Below are 24,792 nucleotides of genomic sequence, written 5' to 3' on the forward strand. Positions count from 1 at the left end.
TTCCACTGAGGTTGGGTGGGACTACAACTAGAGGTCATGGGTTAAGGGTGAAAGGTGAAAAGATTAACAGGAACATGAGGGGGATCTTCTCCACTCAGTGGGTGGTGCGAGTGTGGAACAAGCTGCCAGCCCAAGTGATGGATGCTGGGTCGATTTCAACATTTAAGAGAAATTTAAATGAGAGGTATGGAGGGCTATGACCCTGGTGCAGGTTGATGGGATTAGGCAGATTAATGACTTGGCACAGACTAGATGGGCCAAAGGGCCTGTTTCTGTGCTGTAGTGTTCTATAACTTTATAGATTCTCCCAGTGTTTACAGCCTCACAAATAGTCTGCATCACAATAGAAATCCTAACCTTCTTTCTGAAAACCTGGATAGAGTGAATGTGAAGAGGATGCTTCCATTGGTAGAAGCATCCAGGATCCAAGGGCACAGCCTCAGAATAAAGGGACCTCCCTCTATAATAGAGATGAGGAGGGATTTCTACAGCCAGAGTTTAGTGAATTGGTAGAATTCGTTGCCACAGACGGCTGTGGAGTCCAAGTCATTGGGTATATTTAAAGTGGAATTTGGACAATTACAAAAACAGGTGTGTAAAAAGGGTCATTGGAGACCCAAGTCACCCCTACCATAAACCGTTCCAGCTGCTACCATCTGGGAAACGTTACTGCAGCATAAAAGCCAGGACCAACAGGCTCCGGGACAGCTTCTTCCACCAGGCCGTCAGACTGATTAATTCATGCTGACGCAACTGTATTTCTAAGTTATATTGGTTATGCTATTGTACATAATTTTTATTATAAATTACTATAATTGCACATTGCACATTTGAACGGAGACTTCACGTAAAGATTTTTACTCCTCATGTATGTGAACGATGTAAATAATAAAGTCAATTCAATTCTGGAGTAACAAGGGCGTCAGAGTTTATGGGGAGAGGGAAAATGAATCAGCAATGATCGAATGTCAGAGCAGACTTGATGGGCCTAATTGCCTAATTCTGCTCCGACGTCATCTTATAACTGATTTCAAGTGCACTAAGGTATGTTGCAGCTCTATAAAACTCTGGTTAGACCGCGCTTGGAATAATGTATTCAGTTCTGGTCGCCCCATTATAGAAAGGATGTTATATAAAACCCTCAGCACTTATCAAGGCTACATCCCGATGTTAGAGGTAATCCTAATTTGCCTTTGTTATTTCTAAATCTCCACAGAGACTCCATTTTGTCCATTAGGTGGACACTACAGCCAAAATCACTGTTACGTAATGGTGACAAATGTTTCCACTTGGCACATGGCTCGTAAGTTCTGTCGCTCTCATGGCGATGGTGACCTAGCAACAGTGAAGAGTCCAGAAATTCAGAATTTTATAGCAAATCTTACAGGATGGTAAGCTTCCTACAATCCTTTGACAAGGCTGGTATTTTCTCAGAGTTTCTCTGGTTTAAGATTTTTTCCATTGAGTGATCTTTATGGCGTTCCCCTGCTTGGGTTTTCCAGCACAGCTCTTTGACCGACAATCTTTTGCTGGTATTTTAACCTACTCTAAGATCAATCTAACCCTTCCCTCTTACAAAGCCTTTCCTCTTTTCAATAGATGCTGCCTAACCTGCTGATTTTCTCCAGTATTTTGTGTGCGTTGCTCTGGATTTCCAGCATCTGCAGAATTTTTTGTGAATAAAATCCTTTGTTCAGAATAGAATGGTCAGAGAAAAGAAACCAGGTTAACATTAAACAGCTTTAAAATTAGCCATCTCAGTAGAGCCACCTCTTATATTCCGTCTAGGTAGCCTCCAGCCTGATGGCATGAACATTGATTTCTCCTTCTGGTAATTTTTTCCCTCTTCTATTCCCACTCTGGCCCTTTACCTCTTTTCCTTACCTGCCAATCACCTCCTATGGCGCCTCTCCAGCCCCTCACCTTTCCCACTCAGCTGGCTTCACCTAGCACCTTCTAGCTAGCCCTCCTTTCCCTCCCCACAACCTCACAATTCTGGCATCTTTCCCCTTCCTTTAAGTCCTAAGTAAGGTTCTCAGCCTCAAACGACGACTGTTTATTCTTTTCCACAGATGCAGTCAGGCCAGCTGACTTCCTCCAGCGTCTTGTGTGTGTTACTCTGAACTAAAGTGCAGTGCAGGCAGGCATTAAGGTGCAAGGCCTTTTCAAGGTAGATTGTGAAGTCAAGCACATTTTACTGTATGACATCTCTTCAATAATCTTAAGAGAACAGGATAGAAAGTGTCAATGAGCCTGATGGTACATACTTTCAGGCTATTGTGTCTTCTGCCGGGTAGGAGGGAGCAGAAGAAGAGAGAATATTTGGAGTGCGATTGATCTCTGATTATGCTGGCTGCTCTTTCCAAGGCAGCATGAAATGTAGGGAGAGTTCATGGAGAGGAGGCTGTGAAGTGCTGAGCTGTTCCACAATTATCTGCAGTTTCTTGTGGTTTTTGGGCAGAGTACTGAAATGCATTTAGCTGCGAAGAGTAGTGGACTGATCCCAATACATCATGGGCATGTCCCTCTCTTCCATCGGTACTATCTACAGGAGGTGTTGCCTCAAGAAGGTAATGTCCATCGTCAAAGGTCCCCAACATCCAGCCATGCCATCTTCTCATAGCTGCCATTGGGCAGGAAGTACAGAAGACTGAAGTCCCACACCACGGGTTCAAGAACAGCTAACTCACTTCATTCATTTGGTTCTTGAACCAGCCTACACAACTGTAATCACAGACACAAGAGATTCTGCAGATGCATGAAATCTTGAGCAACACGTACAAAACGCTGGAGGAACTCAGCAGGTCAGGCAGCATCCATAAAGGGGAATAAACGGTCGACGTTTCTGGCAGAGACTCTTCATTGGGACTTCTGGCTGATCAAGGAAGAAGCTCAGATGAAACGTCTCATTTGCCATAACCGGCCATGGTGTGTGCAGACAGGTGCATTGTTAAGAATTGGTGAGGGTCAACGGGAACGTGTTGAATTGTCTGCTGACTTTCTTGTGCCATCATGATTGATTTAATGCTCGTTTTTCTTGTTGCAGCAAGCATCCTGTGTGGATAGGTCTCAGTGATACTGCAAGTGCTGGAACACTGCAGTGGGTGGACGGGTCTACCCTCGAAAATGATCAGGACTGGTTGCCTTGGGAACTAAACATGCTAGTCGACGGAACGTGCGTGTTCATGAATGCAAGCCGCGAAGGAGAATGGCAGGCAGACCTGTGCACCGCGAGGAAAAGTTTTGTTTGTGAATACAGAGCTGGAGGTGTGTTTATAAAACGATGAAACAGCTTCTTCTTCGAATGCAGTCCAAGGAGTCTGCGTTAAACTTTGTTCAAATAGGACAGGGGTTTGGTTAGAACTTTGCTGTGCCCTTCCTCCCAATATCCTCAAGCTGCGGGCTAGCAGGCAGGTCCAGGGGAAATCACTGGCCAACTCTCAGAAGAGTACACCTGATCTTTCACTCTGCCACCTGATCTCTCCACGGAGTCCAGCAACATTTCAGGATTCATGTTTCAAGTTCAAGTTCATTGGCACTCAACCATACACGTGTATACAGCTAAGTAAAACATTGTTCCTTTGGGGCCAAGGTGCAATACACAGTGCATGCTGTATAGTCACACATAGCACATATAGCTCCAATCCGGCACATACTTACAAAATAATATTAACGCAAGTCCCTGAGTGATATGGCCTAAAGATTGACGGGTTGACATAAAGAGTGACATGCATGTTTATGTAAGAATGTATAATGTTATTATGTTCTTATAGGTAGGTAGATGAAGCTGAGTTTACGGACAGATTTTATTGAATGGCGGGGCAGGCTCGATGGGCCGGATGGCCTACACCTGCTCCTACTTATTATGTTCTTATGTTACTGGCACTATTGTAATGAAACAAATATAAATATATAAAAGGGGCTGGTTACACTCAGTCCTGACGAAGGGTTCCGGCCCGAAACATCGACCAATCTTTTTCCACGGATGCTGCCCGACCTGCTGAGTTCCTCCAGCGTGTTGTCAGTGGTTACACTTCATATCTGGCCCCTCAGCTTTAGATTTTGCCTGACTCTGCTCATTCATTGGAAGGGAGTCACTGATCTACATTAAACATTGGACATAGGACATTACAGAACAGTAGAGACCCTTCGACCCACGATGTTGTGCCAACCTTTTAGCCTACTCGAAGATCAACCAAACCCTTCCTTCGCACATAGCCCTCCATTTTCCTCCATTAAACAAGGTGCTTTGCAGGATTGAGACACAAGGGGTTCTGCAGACACTGGAAATCCAGAGCAATATGCCCAAAGTACTAGAGGGACTCAACAGGTCAGGTAGCATCTATGGAGAGGAATCAACAGTTGACCTTTCAAGCTGAGACTCTTCAGCAGGACAGGAAAGGAAGGGGGCAGAAGCTCAAGTAAGAAATTGGGGGGAGGGGATGGCAGTTGATAGCTGAGACCAGGAAAGGGCGAAGATGGGTGGGTGGGGGAGGAGGGGGATGAAGTAAGAGGTGATAGGTGGAAGAGAAAAGAGCTAATGAAGAAGAAGTCTGATAGAACAGGACAGTAGACCATGGAAGAGGGGAGGTGAAACAAAGGGAGGTGATGGGCAAGTGAGGAGAAGAGAAGGGGTCAGAGGGTAGAAGCTAGAATAAAAGTGTGGGGGTATGAGGAGGCAGATCAGCTGGCAGGTGATAGGTGAATCCTGCTGAGGGGGGAGTTAGGAAGGTTGGGGGAGGTGGTGCGAAAGGTATGATGTGAGAAACTAGCAACACGCATCAAAGTTACTGGTGAACGCAGCAGGCCAGGCAGCATCTCTAGGAAGAGGTACAGTCGACTGCACCTCTTCCTAGAGATGCTGCCTGACCTGCTGCGTTCACCAGCAACTTTGATGTATGTTGCTTGAATTTCCAGCATCTGCAGAATTCCTCGTGTATGTGAGAAACTAGGATGTGATAGAAGAAGAGGCCGAAGAATGGTTTTGCAGGATTTTCTTCTTTTCTTATAAATGTACAGTGAAATAATGAATTAATTTAAGCTTCATGTGATTTAAAATACATCTATCATTAATAATGCAAATTGATTATTTTTTCTATATTAATAAATGTCACTGGTCATGACATTTGACCACAGTGAAAGAGCCGTAACTTTCTATCCAGTTCCTTTTAAATACTGCAATTTTACCCTCCCCGAACACTCCTTCCAGCTCATTCCAGGTCCTCACTACCCTCTCTGCAAAGCAGTTACCTCTCGAGTTTCCTTTAAATCTCTGCACTCCTATCTTGTATCTGTGCCCTCTAGTTTTGGACTCCTCAACTCCCATCAAGACCATAACCATCAGCCTTATCCATACCCAACATTTATTCTTCATGAGGGGTATGTGAGTCTTTCAGGAGTTCCCATCCAAAGGAGCTGTGGTGACGTTCATGAAAAAATAGCCACTGGAAACCCAACGTCACTTTCCTCCAGTAAGCTTGCTGCAAGTGCTGGTGCTCGAGGGGCTTTGCAATACTGAGAGTAAACAATGCCCACAGATATGCCTGCACCACCAATTAAGCCACAGTTAAATTAAGTAAAATTAAATTAAGTTAAATCAAACATAGTTCAATAAATTTATGACTGAGATGTGTTTGGACTATGGGGCGGTTTTTATGGGGAATAGGCAGGAAAGTTAAGTCAAGTTTATTGAGTTCCAGAGTTTCATTGTACCTATGTATAATGACAATAAAGATCATTCAATTCAATTTAATTGTCATATAACTCTTCACACGTATACCATCAAACAAGAGAAAGTTTCTCTGGGCCAGGGTATAAAGTACAGTAGTATACATAACATACATAACCCATAATAACTTATGAAAGTAAGGATGAAATCTATTGATGGATTACACAGAAATGAACAAACTAAAATGCATAAATTAAATATTATAAGGTACCGAACTGATTAACCTGTGATACTTTGAATGCAATGTGGCAGGGAGTTCAGAAACCTAATTGTCTGAGGGGAGAAACCGTTTCTCATCGTGCCTGTTCTTGTCTTTATGCACCAGAGTGTTCTGCCTGATGGTAGAAAGTCAAACAGATTGCTGGATGGATGGGTGGGATCCTTAAGGCCCTGCCCTTAAGAGAAAGTGAATTTGCCACCTTGATCAGACCTGGCACAGTCGGGCTCAATGGCAGACCAGCCAAGAAAAAACAAATCCAAGTGGTCTAATTCTGTTCTTATAGAGTCATAGTCTAACATCTGTTGCTATTTCTCGTGTTTAATTATTGAAAAGTTTGAGTTGTATCTTTGAGCAACTCATTTTCCGGTTGGAAACACCTCCTTTGTTTTATTTATATTACTGTATACAGTTATCTTATGGACAATTGCATACTCTTCACTGATTAACGATGTCCTTGTACATTTTGTAAAACAGAGAGGATTCCTGGAGCTGATTATCTTCTGGTGGGATTGCCAGTGTTTAGGACACACTTACCGGTCAGAAATATCACTGTCAACAACAACATCCCGCCATCTGTGGGGCTAGGGGAGGTAAGTGACAGTCTGACTGTGGTATGGTCAGCACATGGGTCACCTGTGGTGTCAGAGGGTCATGCAGGTAAATACATCTCATCTGCAGGTAGGCACAGCCATTAGCTGCCTGTACTTCTACGCCCTGAGTATAGGCAGAGACTGAAGACCACAGTATCAGTAGAGGGGAGCAACACGTACGGACAAGGGAGGCACTGAGTGTATCTTTGCAGTCTTCAGCAGCTGTAGCCCATCCCCAACAAGGTTCAATATGTTGTGCATTCAGAGATGCTCTTCTGCATGCCACTGTTGTAATGCATAGTTACTTGAGTTTTTGTTGCCTTCCTGTCAGTTTGAACCAGTCTGGCTATTTTCCTCCAACCTCTTTAAATAACAAGGCATTTTCGTCTACAGAACTGCCAGTCAGTGGATATTATTTGTTTCTTGCACCATTCTGCATAAACTCTAGAGAATGTCGTGTGTGAAAATCCCAGGACATCAGCATTTTCTGAGATACTCAAACTACCCCATCTGGCACCAACAATCATTTTACTATCAGAGTCACAGATTACATTTCTTCCGCATTCTGATGTTTGTACTGAACAACATTTGAATCCCTTGGCCACATCTGCATGTTTTTGTACATTGAGTGACTGCAACATGATTGGCTGATTAGATACTTGCATTAACGAGCAGGTGTACAAGTGTACCTAATAAAGTGGCCACTAATGAAAGACACTACCCAGAAGAAGGCAATGGCAAACTACGAGGGGCGATTGATAAGTTCGTGGCCTAAGGTAGACGGAGTCAATTTTAGAAAACCTAGCACATTTATTTTTCAACATAGTCCCCTCCTACATTTACACACTTAGTCCAGCGATCGTGGAGCATACGGATCTTGGACCTCCAGAAAGTGTCCACAGCAGGGGTGATTGATAAGTTCGTGGCCTAAGGTAGAAGGAGATGAGTTATACAGCTCTCGTTACATGGACATGCAGTTCAACTCTTTGAGTGATTATGCAGAAAGTTTGAAGTTAATAACTCATCAGGGGTGATTGATAAGTTCGTGGCCTAAGGTAGAAGGAGAGACCATGATCAGCCACATCATGGCAGATAGTGAACAAATGGACTGAAGGTATAAAATCCAGAAATAGGGAAGGGAGATGAATGCATGTTCTTCATCTGTGGCAGATCACTTTCTAACCCTTATGTTTAAATCTTTGTCTTGTAGCTGATGGTTTTCCCGGGCCTTTGGTTCAGTCATAAAGGGAATATTTCAGTGGTTGAAATGGCCACACAAAACTTGAACCGCACTGTGCAGGTGAGGTTTCGGATCTACCGACCAAGATGTGCTGGAACAGACCTGTTCCTTGTGACACCAGGTAATGGTTTAACAATGGGAATTACGGCATGGAAAGTCAGAATTCCCTCTCATCATTCTGAAACCATTGATAATTCCCAGCGCAGTTACAGACTGTTTAGCCTATGTGTGTGATGGTTGTGACTGAGCTACCCAACCTTGTGCCAAATTCCAACACCCGGTCCTGTTGGTCACAGGGCAGTTAGCTGAAAATATTTTGGAAAGTGTGTAGCTCGTGTGGTTGATGCTTGGGTTGAGTTGTTCTCCAATCTTGGCAATCTACCTGCAACTTGACGATGACGATGTCTCCTCTCATGGTGATGAAACGTTTGCAAGTAAATTGCCAGTCACGGTTAGCGTAATGTTATTGTAGTACCAGCGACCCAGGTGCAATTTCACCGCTGTCTGTAAGGAGCTTATACATTCTCCCCGTGAATGTGTGGGTTTTCTCCAGGTGCTCTGGTCTGACCCCCACAGTCCAAAGACGTCTTGTTTGGTAGGTTAATGAGTCACTGTGAATTCTCCCATGATTGAGCTTGGATTAAGTCGGGGGATTGCTGGGCGACTTGGCTCAAAGGGCCGGAAGAGCCCATTCCATGTTCTACCTCAATCAGTCAGTCAATCAATCAGTCAGCCAATCAATCGATCAAATTCCAAAGATGCCTGGTTTAGTAGGTTAATTGGTCACATTAGTATAATTGGGTGGTGCAGGCTCATTGGGCTGGAAGAGCCTGTAACCAAGCTGTATATCGAAATAAACACAAAATAAAAATCACCCTTTCAGGCAGTTCCACGGTCTATCAATTTTTGGATGCAAAATCTTTCCTCATCTCATTTTTATTCTTCTATCGCTAACTTTAAATACAATAAATACCATAAGCTGCTAGAGGAAGTGGTTAAAGCTCATGGATATGAACGGATTAACAGGAAAAAGTTCAAAGTAAATATATTATCAAATTACATATCACCATACACTACCCTGAGATTTATTTTCTTGTGGACATACTCAATAAATCCATAATAGATTAATAACCATAATAGAATCAATAGAAGACTGCTGAACTTGGGTGTTAAACTAATATGCAAAAGACAACAGACTGTGCAAATAAATAAAGAAAGAAATAATGATAATAAATAAATAAGCAATAAATATCCAGAACATGAAATGAAGAGACCTTGAACAGTGAGTCCATAGGTTGTTGGAACATTTCAATAATGGGGCAACTGAAGTTGAGTGAAGTTATCCACTTTTGGTTCAGGAGGCTGATGGTTGAGAGGTAGTAACTGTTCTTGAACCTGCTGGTGTGAGTCCTGATGCTCCTGTACATCCTTTGCATGCAGGCAAATGGGATTACTAGCTTAGATGGGAATTTTGGTCAGCATGGACAGGTTGGGCCAAAGGGCTTTTTGCCATCCTGTGTGACTCTATAACTCCCCACAGATTCTAGTATGAATCCAAAATCAAAGTCAAAAGTCAAAGTAAATTTATTATCAAAGTATATATATGTCGTAATGTACTCCCCTGAGATTCATTTTCTTGCAGGCATACACAGAAAAAAAAGAAATACAATAGAATATATAAAAAGCGAAACATAAACCAAGACTGACAAACAGTGTGCAAAAGAAGGCAAAATGCGCAAATAAAAATAAAGAAATAATACTGAGAACGCGAGTTGCAGAATCCCTTAAAGTGAGTCGGTTGGTTGTGGAATCAGTTCAGAGTAAGGTTATCGATGTTGGTTCAGAAGCCTGGTGGTTGTAAGGTAATGACTGTTCCTGAACCTCGTGGTGTGGGATCTAAGATTTCTGTACCTCCTGCCCGATAGGGCCAATTTTAACCAACTAACTGCTTGGGAAATGGAGGGAAAACAGAGGGACAGAATATGCAGACTGCACCAGTGGTCAGGTCTGACCCTGGGACACCAGAGCTGACCATCACAGGTAACACCCTCCCCATGATTGAGTACATTTCTACACGGAGCGCTGTTACAGGAAAGCAGCATCCATCATCAAGGACATCCGCCATCCAGGTCATGCTCCCTTCTGGCCTCTGCCATCAGGAATGAGGTACAGGAGCCTCAGGACTCACGCTAACAGTTATTACCCCTCAACCATCAGGTTCTTGAACAAGAGGGGATAACTTCACTCAGCTTCACTCACCCCCAATACTGAACTCTTCCCACAACTATGGACTCACTTTCAAAGACTCTTCATCTTGTGCTCTTGATATTTATCGTTTATTTATTATATTTTTCTTTTTTGTATTTCTTTGTTGGCTTTGGCACCTTTGTTTGTCTGTTCTGTTGTGTTCAGTTTTTCATTGATTCTATTGTGTTTCTTTGTACTTCTGTGAATTCCCACAAAAAACAAAGGATCTCAGGGTTGTATGTACTTTGAAAATAAATTTACTTGGAACTTTGATTTTTGAGGCTGTAGCACTGTGCCAACCTGTAGCTAATCTGTTTAAGTTGCAATGTATTTTCCAAAGTTCCTTCTGGAACCATGTGGCCATTTGTTCTTGCAGACAGTGAAGAAGTGTGCATCTCCTTTGCTTTGTGCCTGTCTCGAGCTCGTGCCAACACAACTCACGGCTGTGCCAGTGGGTCCAAGTGGTGCGCGGCGCAAGATGCTTGCTTGCCATTCAAAGGGCCCTGCAGCTCCAGCGTCTTCATGCAGTGTCCCAACTTAAAGCCGCCGCGCTTCAACAGAAGCCACCCTAATTACGACATTGTGTCCGAGACCACCTGGATTGTGCCTGCGGGCAGTGGTGCCCATTACGTGGTAAGATAGCCTGCTGCTTTCACCGTCAACGTCATACCTGCTTCCATTGGTAGGGTGAGCTATTAACTAGTTAACCTGCATCGCTTGACCAAATGAACCAGCTGTAGATGGACAAAGATGAAAAAGGATTATAGTGTGCAGAAGAGGTGTACCAGGATTCTGTATTAAAAAGAACAATTTCCCATTCTGGCTCCCCTCTTACCCCTTCTTTTCTCTTCACCTTCCCTCTGCTGCCCTCCTCCTTCCCTTTCTTCCATGATCTACTATCCTATCCTGTCAAATTCCTCCTTCTTTAGCCCTTTACCTTTCCCACCAACCATCTCCTGGCTTCTTATTTCATTACTCCTTCCCCCTCACCGAGCACTGTCATAGTCCGGTCCATGAAGTCCATATTCCGGTTCACAGTCCGGTCCATCGACCCTTGCTCCAGGTTTTTCTTTCTACCCTGTTTCAGTCCTTGTTGAGCTAATTGAGGCAGCTGATGCTAATTGGGGCTGGCTGCATAAATACCTCCAGAGACCAGGGCATCATTGCTGGATTGTTCTTGTCCTTTCTGTTTCCTTGCCTGAAGCCCTGCCCTGCCCTGCCCTGCCTGTAACTCTCTCCTCACCTGAAGTTCTCATCTTGCCTTGTCTTGCCTTGCCTTGCCTTGCCTTGCTTTGCCAGTAGCCCTGTCTTGTCTTGCTGTCTGGTCCTGGAGCCACCCTGAACCTAGCTCCTTTCCTGTCCCTTGCCTCTGCCCAGGTAAGCCAGGCCGTCATGCCGTTACCTGGGGTTGGTTCTGTCCCTTGCCTCTGTCGGGTGGTGATCTGCGCCCTGCCCAGGAGGAGCCTGCCAAGCCTCCAGCCTCTTGCCAAGCCAAGTCTCTAGCCTCTAGCCTCAAGCCTGTAGATTTCTGCCTTGTCCTGCCTGCCAAGCCTCATCCTTGCCTAGTTCTGGGGCCCAAGCCAGAGGCAAGACCCAGGTACTGGGTCCTTGTCCAGTCTCTGGCTCGGAGTCCAAGCCCGGGCTCCTAGCTCCCTTGTTCAGTCCTCTTCCAGGTTCCTGGTTTTCCTGTCCCTGTCCTTGCCATCACCCTGTATCCTAGTCCTGTCCTTGGTACTTCAGTGTCTGTGTCTTGCACTTGGGTCCGTTCCCAGCCACCGCCCTTATGACAAGCACCTGTCAGCCTGTACTCTCCCCACTTCCCTAGTCTGGCTTCTTCCCTCTTCCTCTCCAGAGATGTTGACACCCAGAAACTTGAAACTGCTCACCCTTTCAACTGCTGACACCTCGACTTCCCCTTCCCGAACTCCACAGCCAATTCCTTGGTCCTACTGAAGCAGAGTGCAAGGCCGTTGCTGTACCACCACTCAACCAGACTATCCTGTACACCACCTCGTCACCATCTGAGATTCTGCTGGCGATTCTGTCACTGACAAATTTATAGATGGCTTGTGAGCTGTGCCCTGGTAATCAAATCGACCCTATCTACTAATTTTCTACTTTTCCCCTTACTTGAAGGTCCTGCTGGGAAACGAAAACATTGAGGTTCAAGCCAATGACATCATCGCCATCCAGCACAACAGTGAACCTGGCACATTCCTTCAGTGTCAGCAGGATGAGTCGTCGCCCTGGCAACAGAGTTACTTCAGTATTGTCTACTCCAGTGGGAACGCCGATTTCCGAAGCAACATGACCAACTTCAACTGGACGGACAAAGTGATATGCAACCTGCGCCTCCTCTACAGTCACAGGCAGGAAGCTGTTGCTCGCAGCCCCTTGCTACACAGAGGGCAGGCCTTGCCAGGTAACTACACCTACCAGGCCACAATAGATGGCGGGTTGTCTCACAGCAACCTGTCCTGCACGGTACAGGTCGTTGCCCCGGTTACCGACGTCAGTGTTATCTACCCGGCGAAGCAAAATGGCGTGCATTACGTGCCAAAGATCCACCCCGTCATCGTCATCCGGGTGAAGTCCGCCGACAGGCCCTCAGTGAGCTGGTCTGGGAGCAATCAGACCTTCATCTGCGAGACCACCTGCCCTGCGGACCTCCTCCTCGCCTGCGGAAAGGAGAACGCTGGCACCTGTTACTCGCGGATCCCCCTCACCGTCAGGGACTACAATGTCACCAGTATTGTCATCATCGCGAGGAACAAAGTTAGCTCCGTGAACAAGACGGTGGCAGTGAGAGCTGAGGACTTGATTGAAGGGCTGACCATTATGCCTGACCCAGAGATCAGAGTACTGTCCAACACGCTTGTGGTAAGATGAATCCAATTGGTATTTGTATTGGAATTGATTTATTATTTACTTATTTAGCAATACAGCGAGGAGTAAGACCCTCCAACCCTTCGAGCAGTGCCTCCCCAGCAACCCCCAACAAATCCAATTAACCCTAATCTAATCACAGGACAATTTACAGTGCCCAGTGAACCTCCCCCATAGGTGTTTGGACTGTGGGAGGAAACCAGAGAATCTGACGAAAACCCACGCATTTCACGGCGAGGACGTACAGAGACTCCTTACAGAACGGTGCCGGAATTGAACCCTGAACTCCAGAGCCCCCCCCGAGCTGTAATAGCGTTGCATTAACCACTCTGCTGCTTTGGTGCCATGCACCGAGATACGGTGAAAAGCTTGTCCTGCATACCGTTCCAACAGATCAAGTCACTTCAGCTCCCCTACCAACGAGATCAATTTCCCCTCATTTCCACCATTCAGAAGTAAAACCTTCCAGAATTCTGAACAAATCAATTGTCATCCCTCCCGCAACCCTGTAATCCTCTCAGCTCATTTCCTGATTTCAAAGATCAAAGTAAATTCAATATCAAAGTACATAAGGTACTGTGTAATAGTCTCAGGCGCATATATATCTGGCTAGGGTGCCTGAGACCTTTGGACAGTACTGTAGTAATTTTATGGATTGCACTGTACTGCTGCCACAAAGAAAAAGATAATTTCATAGCATCTGTGAGTGATGATAAACCTGGTTCTGATATGGGTCTCTATTGTGGACTGAGAGTGGGAAGGGAGCAGGGAGAGGGGAATCATGGTTGGGAAAAGGGGAAGGGAGAGGGGAGGGAGTGGGAAGCACCAGAGGGACATCCTGTAATGATCAATAAACCAATTGTTCGGAATCAAATGACCTTGCCTGGTGTCTCGTGGCTGGGTGTGTCTGCACCCACACCACTCCACCACTGGCACTCCTTCTCTGCCACCTGTCCCACACCCGTCCCGCAGCACTCCACTCTCACTGTCCTCAACATCCTTTGCTCCCAGCAAATTTACAAACTTTGCACTCCACTCCACATTGACACATACAGTACTGTGCAAAAGTCTTAGGCACCCTAGCTATATATATGTGCCTAAGACGTTTGCACAGTACCATGTATTGCACTATATACAAGCCCGACATTCATTTTCTTGTGGGCATTCACAGTGACCACAAAGAAACACAACAGAGTCAATTAAAATCACACATAACAAAGATGAACAAAAAGCAATGGCCTAAAGGCAACAAAGTGTGCAAATAGAAAAAAATAAAACAAAAGGACAAAATAATAGTAAATAAATAAGCAATAAATATTGAGAGCATGAATTGCACAGTCTTTACACAGTGAGTCCATAGGTTGTAGTCAATGATCAGTTCAGTGTTGGGGTGAGTGAAGTTATCTTCTCTGGTTCAGGACCTGATGGTTGAGGGGTGATAACTGTTCCAGAACTTGTTGGTGTGGGTCCTAAGGCTCCTGTACCACCTTCCTGATGGTAGCAGCGAGAAGAGACCGTGGGGGTTTCCTGTGACAGCACTCCTTGTAGGCGTGCTCGAGGGTGGGGATGGTTTACTTGTAGAGTTTTGTGGGAATTGATTTCCCTTTGACACACAGGGATAGGATACTGTGTACTAAGTCAGAACTGTGTTTCAAACTAGATTTCTTCCTTGTTTCTCAATGGTAATAGAAACATAGAAAACCTACAGCGCAATACAGGCCCTTCGGCCCACAGTGCTGTGCCGAACATGTACTTTAGAAATTACCTCGGGTTACCCATAGTCCTCTATTTTTTTAAGCTTCATGTACCTATCCAGGAGTCTCTTAAAAGACCCTGTCGTATCCGCCTCCACTACTGTCGCCGGCAGCCCATTCCACGCACTCACCACTCTCTGTGTATAAAAAAAAACAACTTACCCCTGACATCTCCTCTGTACCTACTTCCAAGCACCTTAAAACTGTGCCCTCTCGTGCTAGCAATTTCAGCCCTGGGAAAAAGCCTCTGATTATCCACACTATCAATGCCTCTCATCATCTTGTACACCTCTATCAGGTTACCTCTCATTCTCCATTGCTCCAAGGAGGAAAGTCTGGGTTCACTCAACCTATTCTCATAAGGCATGCTCCCAATCCAGGCAACATCCTTGTAAATCTCCTCTGCATCCTTTCTATAGTTTCCATATCCTTCCTGCAGTGAGGTGACCAGAACTGAGCACAGTACTCCAAGTGGGGTCTGACGAGGGTCCTATATAGTTGCAACGTTACCCCTCGGCTCCTAAACTCAATCCCACGGTTGATGAAGGCCAATGCACCGTATGCCTTCTACACCACAGAGTCAACCTGTGCAGCAGCTCTGAGTGTCCTCTGGACTCGGATCCCAAGATCCCTCTGATCCTCCACACTGCCAAGAGTCTTACCATTAATACTATATTCTGCCATCATATTTGACCTATCAAAATGAACCAGCTCACACTTATCTGGGTTGAACTCCATCTGCCACTTCTCAGTCCAGTTTTGCATCCTATCGATGTCCTGCTATAACCTCTGACAGCCCTCCACACTATCCAAAACACCCCCAACCTTTGTGTCATCAGCAAATTTACAAACCCATCCCTCCACTTCTTCATCCAGGTCATTTATAAAAATCACGAAGAGTAGGGGTCCCTGAATAGATCCCTGAGGCACACCATTGGTAACTGACCTCCATGCAGAATATGACCCATCTACAACCATTCTTTGCCTTCGGTGGTCAAGCCAATTCTGGATCCACAAAGCAAGATCCCCTTGGATCCCATACCTCCTTACTTTCTCAATAAGTTTTGCATGTGGTACCTTATCAAATGCCTTGCTGAAATCCATATACACTACATCTACTGCTCTTCCTTCATCAACGTATTTAGTCACTTCCTCAAAAAATTCAATCAGGCTCGTAAGGCACGACCTGCCCTTGACAAAGCCATGCTGACTATTCCTAATCATATAATGCCATGTTCATAAGTCTTGCCTCTCAGGATCTTTTCCATCAACTTACCAACCACCGAAGTAAGACTCACTGGTCTATAGTTTCCTGGGCTATCGCTACTCCCTTTCTTGAATAAGGGAACAACATCTGCAACCCCTCAATCCTCCGGAACCTCTCCCATCCCCATTGATGATGCAAAGGTCATTGCTAGAGGCTCAGCAATCTCCTCCCTCGCCTCCCACAGTAGCCTGGGGTACATCTTGTCCGGTCCCAGAGACTTATCCAACCTGATGCTTTCCCAAAGCTCCAGCATGTCCTCTTTCTTAATATCTATATGCTCAAGCTTTTCAGTCCTCTGTAAGTCATCCCTACAATCGCTAAGGTCCTTTACCATAGTGAATACTGAAGTAAAGTATTCATTAAGTATTTCTGCCATCTCCTCCAGTTCCATAACACTTTTTTCCACTGCCACACTTGATTGGTCCTATTCTCTCACGTCTCATCCTCTTGCTCTTCATAAACTTGTAGAATGCCCTGGGGTTTTCCTTAATCCTGCTCGCCAAGAGCTTCTCATTAGGCTCTCCTAATTTCATTCTTAAGCTTCTTCCTGCTAGCCTTATCATCTTCTAGATCTCTGTCATTACCTAGTTTTTTGAACCTTTCGTGAAGCGCATTTGGTCCTGTAAACATTTTGATTCTCTTTCTGTCTGCAGACCTACACAGCAAGAGTAGGTGCTGGAACAAACGTCATGTTTAAGTGGACAGTTGACGACAAGGCTTCCTTCATACACTACAACCAAGTCTATAAAGTCATCTATCGAACAGAGGCAGTCTACAAGCTCTCGGTGAGAATGCTTAGCAGCTGGTTGTTCTGTTTGGCGCACAAACATTATTGCTCTCATTTGGTCACCAGTTTTTAATCATTCAGTCAGAGTAAGGAATCATAGATCATAGTATCATATAGAGCAGAAACAAGCCCTTCAGCCCATTGGGTGCTGTATTGACTATCAAGTACCTTTACACTGAAGTTATTCTCCCCACATTCTTGTCATCTGCACCCCTTACTCCTTATTCCACCACCCCAAGATTCTACCACTCGCTTACACAATAGGGGCAACATACACTCAGGAGCCACTTTACTTCCTGTACCTAATAAAGTGGCTGCTGAGTGTGTGTTCGTGATCTTCTGCTGCTGTAGCCCGTCCACTGCAATGTTCAATATTTTGTGCATTCAGAGATGCTCTTCTGCACACCACTGTCGTAACGTGCGGCTATGTGAGTTATTGTTGGCTTTCTGTCAGCTGGAACCAGTTGGGTCATTCTCCTTTGAACTCTCTCATTAACAAGGTGTTTTTGCCCACAGCGCTACAGCTCACTGGATTTTTTGTTTTTGTTTTTTTTTGCACTGTTCTCTGTAAACACTAGAGACTGTTGTGCCTGAAAATCCTGGGAGATCAGCAGTTTTTGAGATACTCAAACCACCTCATCTGCCATCAACAATCATTCCATGGTCAAAGTCACTTCGATCCCATTTCATCCCCATTCTGATATTTGGTCTGAACAGCAACTGAATCTCTTGACCATGTCTGCATGTTTTTATGCATTGAGATTCTGCCACACAATATGCTGATTAGATACTTGTATTAACAAGCAAATATACACTTGCTAATTAACCCACCAATCTGTACATTCTTGGGATGAGGAAGGAACCCAGAGCACCCAGGAAAACCCAAGTGAGAATATCCAGTTTCCACACAGTCATCACCAGAGCTCAGAATCGAACCAGGGTTGCTGAAGCTAAGAGATTTCCACGAAGAATTAATAGCTTCCCCCTCTGTCATAAAAAAATAATGTAGATAAAACCATAAGACTGTAAATCATAGGAGCAGAATTAGGCCATGCAGCCCTTCGAGTCTGCTCTGCTCAATCATGGTTGGTTTATTTCCTCTCTCAAACCCCATTCTCCTGCTTTTCTCCCCCCCCCCATAACTTTTGACACCCTTACTAATCAAGACCTATCAAACCCCCACAGATTTGCCACCCTCTGGTTAAAGAGATTCTTCCTCATCTCTGATCTAAAGGGATGTCCTTGTATTCTGATGCTGTACCCCCCAAGTCCTAAACTCCCCCACTTGGCCTTCACCCCTGTCAGCGGCAGTGAATTCCACAGAATCACCACTCTTTGGCTAAATAAGTCCTGCCAGGGAGCCGCCAGTCGTCCGGGCCAAAGCTCTGATAAATATCACTACACCTTGAACCTGCCACCAAATTTCTACCTTCCCTCCAAATGACTTGGATCTTGTATTGGGGTACGATGCCCATAACCACTCCCAGACCTTCACAACTTAGTCTAAAATCTAATCACAAGTCGCTATAAGACATAGGAGCAAAATAAGGTCATTCAGTCCATTCTCCACAATTCCATCATGGCCGATTTATTATCCCTCTCAATCCCACTATCCTGCCCACTCCCTGTAACCTTTGACCCCCTGACTAATGAAGAGCCTATCAACTTCCACTTTAAATGCAGTATACCCAATGACTTGGCCTCCACGGCTGTTTGTAGCAATGAATTTCACAGATCCACCACCTTCTGCTTAAAGAGATTCCTCTACATCTCTTTCTGGAAGGGATGTCCTTGTATTATGAGGCTAGATGTCATACATTGATTGCAAAGTTTTGATAAGGGAGAAGTTTGCATTTATAAAGTGCCTTTCACAACATCAGTAAAGCCGCAGGATATCTTTTGAAGTATAGTCTTACTTGAAAGGACAATAAGGAGCTTGGAAAACTTCCCTAAGCAGTACAAGGACCACATCATCTTTATGGGCAATACTGTGAGTTAAACATTGACCAGGGCAACCCGGAAATGGACTCCCCTTCTTTTCCAGTGAACTAAATCTTGTGTTTCAATGTTGCAGCTAATTGCGTCCAATCATGTGAGCATCCAAAGTATTATTTGCAACGTTACTGTGGACAGGAGGAATCCACTGGCAGAGTTAAATGTGTCTGGTGTCCCAACCATTCTCATGCAAGGCATCCCATACACGTTCGTCGCCATAGTGAAGGTGGATGCAGCCGTAAATGCTACATTCAGGTAATTAGCAGAAAAAGCCTATCCCTTTCTCTGTAGCTCTCAATTCCCAGCTCACTATGCTTTCTCTGAAGGAATTCCTTGTGCATTTGCTCAGTCTGGTGTCTTTCGGTCTGCAGTGCACGCGTGCTGCTCTGGGAATAGGCAATGCACTTCCTACGGGGCTGGTCAACATCGTCACTGCGAATCCAGTGGGCTGAGTTTCCGGCTATAGTTCCACCCCATGGTGCCGGAAGATATAACAGTAAAATTAGGCTATTCAGCCTATCAGGTCTGTCCTACCATTCAATCATGGCTGATATTTTTCAACCCCATCCCCATCCCCTCCCCTCCCTTCTTATTCTGGCTTCTGCTCTCTTCCTTTACAGTCCTGATGAAAGGTCCTGGCCTGAAATGTTGACGGTTCATTCCCCGTCCATAGATGCTGTCTGATCTGCTGAGTTCCTCCAGCATCTGGTGTCTGCTGCCCTGGATTTCTGCCATGTGCAGAATCGGTTGCGTTAATAATCTAGTGTCCTGCACTAGACACATGGGTGCAAATCCCACCATAACAGTTGGTGTACTTAAATTCAGTGAATTACATAAAGTAGGGATTAAGCCGGCTGGAATGAAGAGTATGAAGTTACTGCTGTAAAGCCCATCTATTTCACTAGCTCCTTATAAGGAAGAAAGTCTGCTGCCTTATCAGAGACTACAGATCCACGGCCATCAGTCTTAAACACATCACCCAGCAGTAAGATACCACCATCATGACAAGAACTGCAGTGATTCCAGTCGCCCGGTTGCCAGCACCTTATCACATGCAGTTAAGCAGCAACCGGCAGCCCCTTTAGTCAACATTCAGACTCAAGCAGAGAATATAAAACAGCTCGGGGTGTGTGAAATCTACTACAGAGGGCATTTGGCCTAATGTACACACAGTGGCCACTTTGTTAGGTACCTTCTGTGCTGAGTGTACGGTCGTGGTCGTCTTGACCATGTTTGCGTGTTTCTATGCACTGAGTTGCTGCCACATGATTGGCTGATTAGATATTTGCGTTAGTGACCAGGTGTACAGGTGTACTTAAAAAGTGGCCATTGAGTCTACGTTTGTGGTCTTCTGCTGCTGTAGCCCGTCCTCTTCAAGATTTGGCGTGTTGTTCGTTCAGAGATGCTGTTCAGCACACCACTGTCGTAACGCGTGGTGATGTGAGTTACTGTCACCTTCCTGTCATCTTGAACCAGTCTGGCCATTCTCCTCTGACCTCTCTCATTAACAAGGCACTTTTGCCCACAGCACTGCTGCTCACTGGCTTTATTTTTGATTTTCATGGCATTCTTTTTAAATAGTTCAGGGAGATCAGCAGTTTCTGAGATACTCAAACCAGCTCGCCTAGCACCAACAGTCATTCCACGGTCAAAGGCACTCATATCAAAATTCTTCCCGATTCTGATGTTTGGTCTGAACAACAACTGAACATTTTGGCTATGTCTGCATGATCTTTGTTATGCATTGAATTGCTACCACATGATAGGCTGATTAGATATTTGAATTAATGAGCTGGTGTACCTAATAAAGTGGCCACTAAGTATATTTGTGCCTGGTTTAAAAGAGCAAGCTGGCCTAACCCCACTTTCCCTCATAAGATCTTATGGGTTAGGGAGGTTCGGGATCAACATATCTAAGTGTTAAGACCATTAGACTATAAACATGGGAGTAGAACTAGGCCATTCGGCCCCCGAGTTTGTTCCACCAATCCATTGTAATTGATTTATTATCCCTCTCAAGCCAATTCTTCTGCCTCCTCCCCATAACCTCTGACACTCTTACTAATCAAGAACCTTTCAACCTTAAATATACTCAATGATTTGGCCTCCACAGCCACCTGTAATAATGAATTCCTCTGGCTGTAGAAATTCCTCCTCCTCTTCTAAAGCTGCGCTCTCTGATTCTGGACTCACCCGCAATAGGAAACATCCTCTCTATTTCCACTCTGACTAGGCTTTGCAATATTCGATAGGTTTCAGTGAGATCCCCCTCATTCTTCTAATCTCCAGCAAGTACAGGTCCAGAGGTATCAAACGCTCCTCATATAAGGCCATAAGACCATAGGATATAGGAGCAGAATTAGGCCATTTGGCCCATCGAGTCTGCTCTGCCATTCATCATGGCTAATCCTTTTTCCAACCTCAGTCTCACTCCCCAGCTTTCTCCCCGTAACCTTTGGTGCCATGTCCAATCAGGAGCCTGTCAAACTCTGCCTTAAATACACCCAATGTCCTGGCCTTCACAGCTGCCAGTGGTAACAAATTCCACAAATTCACCACCTTCTGGGCAAACCATGATGACTACGGCCTATTTGATCATGTGCCTCCAAGTACCCTGAGACCTCATCCTTAATAATGGACTCCAACATCTTCCCAACCACTGAAGTTAGGCTAACTGGCCTGTGCAGACTGGGAGGTCGTTTTGCTGAACATCTACGCTCCGTCCGCCAGAGAAAGCAGGATCTGCCAGTGGCCACACATTTTATTTCCACATCCCATTCCCATTCCGACATGTCTATCCATGGCCTCCTCTACTGTAAAGATGAAGCCACACTCAGGTTGGAAGAACAACACCTTATATTCCGTCTGGGTAGCCTCCAACCTGATGGCATGAACATTGACTTCTCTAACTTCCGTTAATGCCTCACCTCCCCCTCGTACCCTATCCGTTATTTATTTATATACACACATTCTTTCTCTCTCTCTCTCTCCTTTTTCTCCCTCTGTCCCTCTGACTATACCCCTTGTCCATTCTCTGGGTCCCCTCCCCCCTTTTCTTTCTCCCTGGGCCTCCTGTCCCATGATCCTCTCATATCCCTTTTGCCTATCAACTGTCCAGCTCTTGGCTCCATCCCTCCCCCTCCCGTCTTCTCCTATCATTTTGGATCTCCCCCTCCCCCTCCCACTTTCAAATCTCTTACTAGTTCTTCCTTCAGTTAGTCCTGACGAAGGGTCTCGGCTGGAAACATCGACTGTACCTCTTCATAGAGATGCTGCCTGGCCTGCTGCGTTCACCAACAACTTTAATATGTGTTGCTTGAATTTCCAGCATCTGCAGAATTCCTCATGTTTATAATTTCTGTTTTACTACCTCCCTCCCGTCTTAAAGAGTGGAGTGTCATTTGCAGTTTTCCAGTTCTCTGAATCATTCCAGAATCTAGTGATTCTTGAAAGATCATTACTAATGCCTCCACAGTCTCTTCAGTTACTCCTTTCAGAACCCTGGGGAGTAGTCCATCTGGTCCAGCTGACATATCTATCTTAAGACCCTTCAGTTTCCCAAGCAACTTCTCGCTAGTAAGAGCAACTACACTCACTTCTGCTCCCTGACACTCTAGAATTTCTGGCATACTACTAGTGTCTTCCGTAGTGAAGATTGATGAAAAATACTTAGTAAGTTCCTCCGCCATTTCTTTGCCCCCTGTTGTTACCTCTCTGGTATAATTTTCCAGCGGTCTGATATCCGCTCTTGTCAATCTTTTACTCTTTATATATCTGGAAAAATATTGTTGGAATAGTGGCGCCATCATTCGAGTTGAGTAAGATGTTCTCTTAAGGGCTAGTCTATTGCTGGGACCTCGGCTGGCTGTAGAGACCAACCTGGGATCCACCTGTTCTGGTGCAGTGTGGGCAAAAGTACGTGACCGTTGTGGTTAGTGTTTGGGACTTTTAGTTGTTCAGTCTCCGCCACAGCGGAGGTCATTATTGTATAGCACAGCTCCCTCCTGAACAGATTTCCTCCAGGTGTATCTATTGAGTGAAATGTCTTCCCAGTTTTTAATTGCAATGTTGAATTTCTTCATGTTTTCTTTGACGTGTCTCCTTTGCTCAGCAAGGGTTACTGACCTTCCTCCACCTGGGAGTAAAAGATGTATTTGGGGAGTCGTGAGAGGCATCTGGGTGAAATGTTGGAATACAGCAAGAGTTTTTGTCTCCCTAGCCTTTCAGCAAGTGCTTTCCAGATCCCTGTGTCTGGATGGAAATAAGATCTCCCTCCTGCCTTTAATCCCTCGACCTTTTCAATTTATCCCTTTCTGTCATAATTTTATACATGTCAATTAAAACTTCATGAAGCCACTTCTGTTCCAAAGCAAACAAACCCAGCTTATTCTCGTAGTTATAAAATTCCAGTTTTGGCAAATCGTTCCAGTGAACTCAGGAAGTGGAGAAGTTTGTGCTGAGTGTTTCCCTTGCTTTGCAGGTGGTGTTTCGGCGATGGGACCGGTGACGTAGTTCATCAGTTCAACTCTCCCTATAACCTTAGCCTTTCCGTGCCCCACCTGACGGTCAAGCAAGCTGTGCTGCAACATAATGTTACTCATGTCTATCATTTCCCAGGTATGGTGCACACTCATATGTGGATTGTGGGTCTTGTGAAGATATTTTGCATTAAGGGTGGGAGAACCACATTCAGTTGCCACTTTATTAGGTACCTGGTGGAACCCAGAGCGGTCTTCAGTTGCTGTAGCCATCCACTTCAAGGTTCGAGATGTTGTTCTGCACACCACTATTGTAACACATGCTTATCTGGGTTACTGTCACCTTCCTGTCAGCTTGAACCTGTCAGGAAATTCTCCTGTGACCTACTCATTAACAGGGCATTTTGCCCGCAGAACTGCCGCTCACTGAATATCTTTTGTTTATTGCGCCATTCTCTGTAAACTCTAGAGACTGCTGTGCTTGAAAATGTCAGATCAGAAGATACTCAAATCACCCCATCTGGCACCACAAGTTATTCCATGGTCAAAGTCACTTAGATCATACTTTTTCTTCATTCTGATCTTCCGTTTGAAGAATAACGGAACCTTTTGACCATGTCTGCATACTTTTATGCATTGACTTGCTGCCACATGATTGGCTGATTAGATATTTGCATTAACGAGCAGGTGTACAGGTGTACCTAATAAAGTGGCCACTGCGTGTTTGAAAAAGAAGCTATGGGCCATTCAGTCCCTCACCTCTGATTTTTTTCATTCACTGTGATCATTGAGTCATTGTATGCAGTTCTGGTCTGTGTATTTAAAAATAGACATGGCCTGAGGTCCTGTTTAAGTCCGAATGAGTCTTGATGAAAGGTCTTGGCCCGAAGGATCAACTGATCACTTCCCTCCATTGATGCCGCCTGACCTGCTGAGTTCCATTGGCACATTGTGTGTGTTATTCAAGATTTCCCGCATCTGCAGAATCTCTGTTTCTTGTCTTGGGGTCAGTTAGGTGAGTATTCACTCAAAAGAGTTTTCAATTGAGTTTGTTTATTAGTGTCACATGTACCAAGGTACAGTGCAAAGCCTGTGTTTTTTTTTCTGCATGCCATCCATACAGGTCATTTCGATGTAAAAGCAGATTGAAATAGTACAAGGGAAAACAATGAGTGCAGAATAAAGTGTTACCGTTACATTGAAAGCGTAGTGCAGGCAGACAATAAGATGCAAGGCCATATTGAGGTAGATTGTGAGTTCAAGGGTGCAAGTTATCAAAATAGGTACCATTTAGTAGTCTTATAACCGTGGGATAGAAGCTATTCTTGAACCTGGTAGTATCTGTGTCCAGGCTTTTTTATCTTCTGCATGCTGGGAGGGGGACAAGAGAAAAGAATGTCTGGGGGCAGGTGGGGTCCTTGGTTATATTAGCTGCTTTGCCGACACAGCAAGAAGTGTAGACAGATTCTACAGAGGAGAGGACGGTGGGTGATGTACCGAGCTGTCTCTTGTGGTCTCGGGCGGAGCAGTTGCCATGTCAAATAGTGATGCATCCAGATAGCATGCCTTCTGTGGTACATTGATGAAAATTGGTCAATGG

At 45.0% G+C, this 24,792-nt stretch overlaps 1 protein-coding gene across 5 annotated transcripts in view; it reads left to right on the forward strand.

The window, feature by feature from the left end:
• Nucleotides 1–24,792, forward strand: part of pkd1a (polycystic kidney disease 1a) — a 291,165-nt gene that overhangs the window by 109,928 nt on the left and 156,445 nt on the right. For all 5 annotated transcript variants that reach the window (XR_011887311.1, XR_011887313.1, XR_011887314.1 and 2 more), the window contains exons 7-15: nt 1,217–1,391; nt 3,047–3,267; nt 6,423–6,538; nt 7,749–7,899; nt 10,402–10,658; nt 12,162–12,905; nt 16,586–16,717; nt 18,794–18,969; nt 23,195–23,331. Coding sequence is in view for 1 of the 5 variants with exons in the window: in XM_072269063.1 (XP_072125164.1) it covers nt 1,217–1,391; nt 3,047–3,267; nt 6,423–6,538; nt 7,749–7,899; nt 10,402–10,658; nt 12,162–12,905; nt 16,586–16,717; nt 18,794–18,969; nt 23,195–23,331 (2,109 nt within the window). In the remaining 4 variants the exon portion in view is untranslated. The remainder of the gene's footprint in view (nt 1–1,216; nt 1,392–3,046; nt 3,268–6,422; nt 6,539–7,748; nt 7,900–10,401; nt 10,659–12,161; nt 12,906–16,585; nt 16,718–18,793; nt 18,970–23,194; nt 23,332–24,792) is intronic.

This window comes from Mobula birostris, chromosome 9, assembly GCF_030028105.1.
Source record: "Mobula birostris isolate sMobBir1 chromosome 9, sMobBir1.hap1, whole genome shotgun sequence".
Lineage (NCBI taxonomy): Eukaryota > Metazoa > Chordata > Chondrichthyes > Myliobatiformes > Myliobatidae > Mobula > Mobula birostris.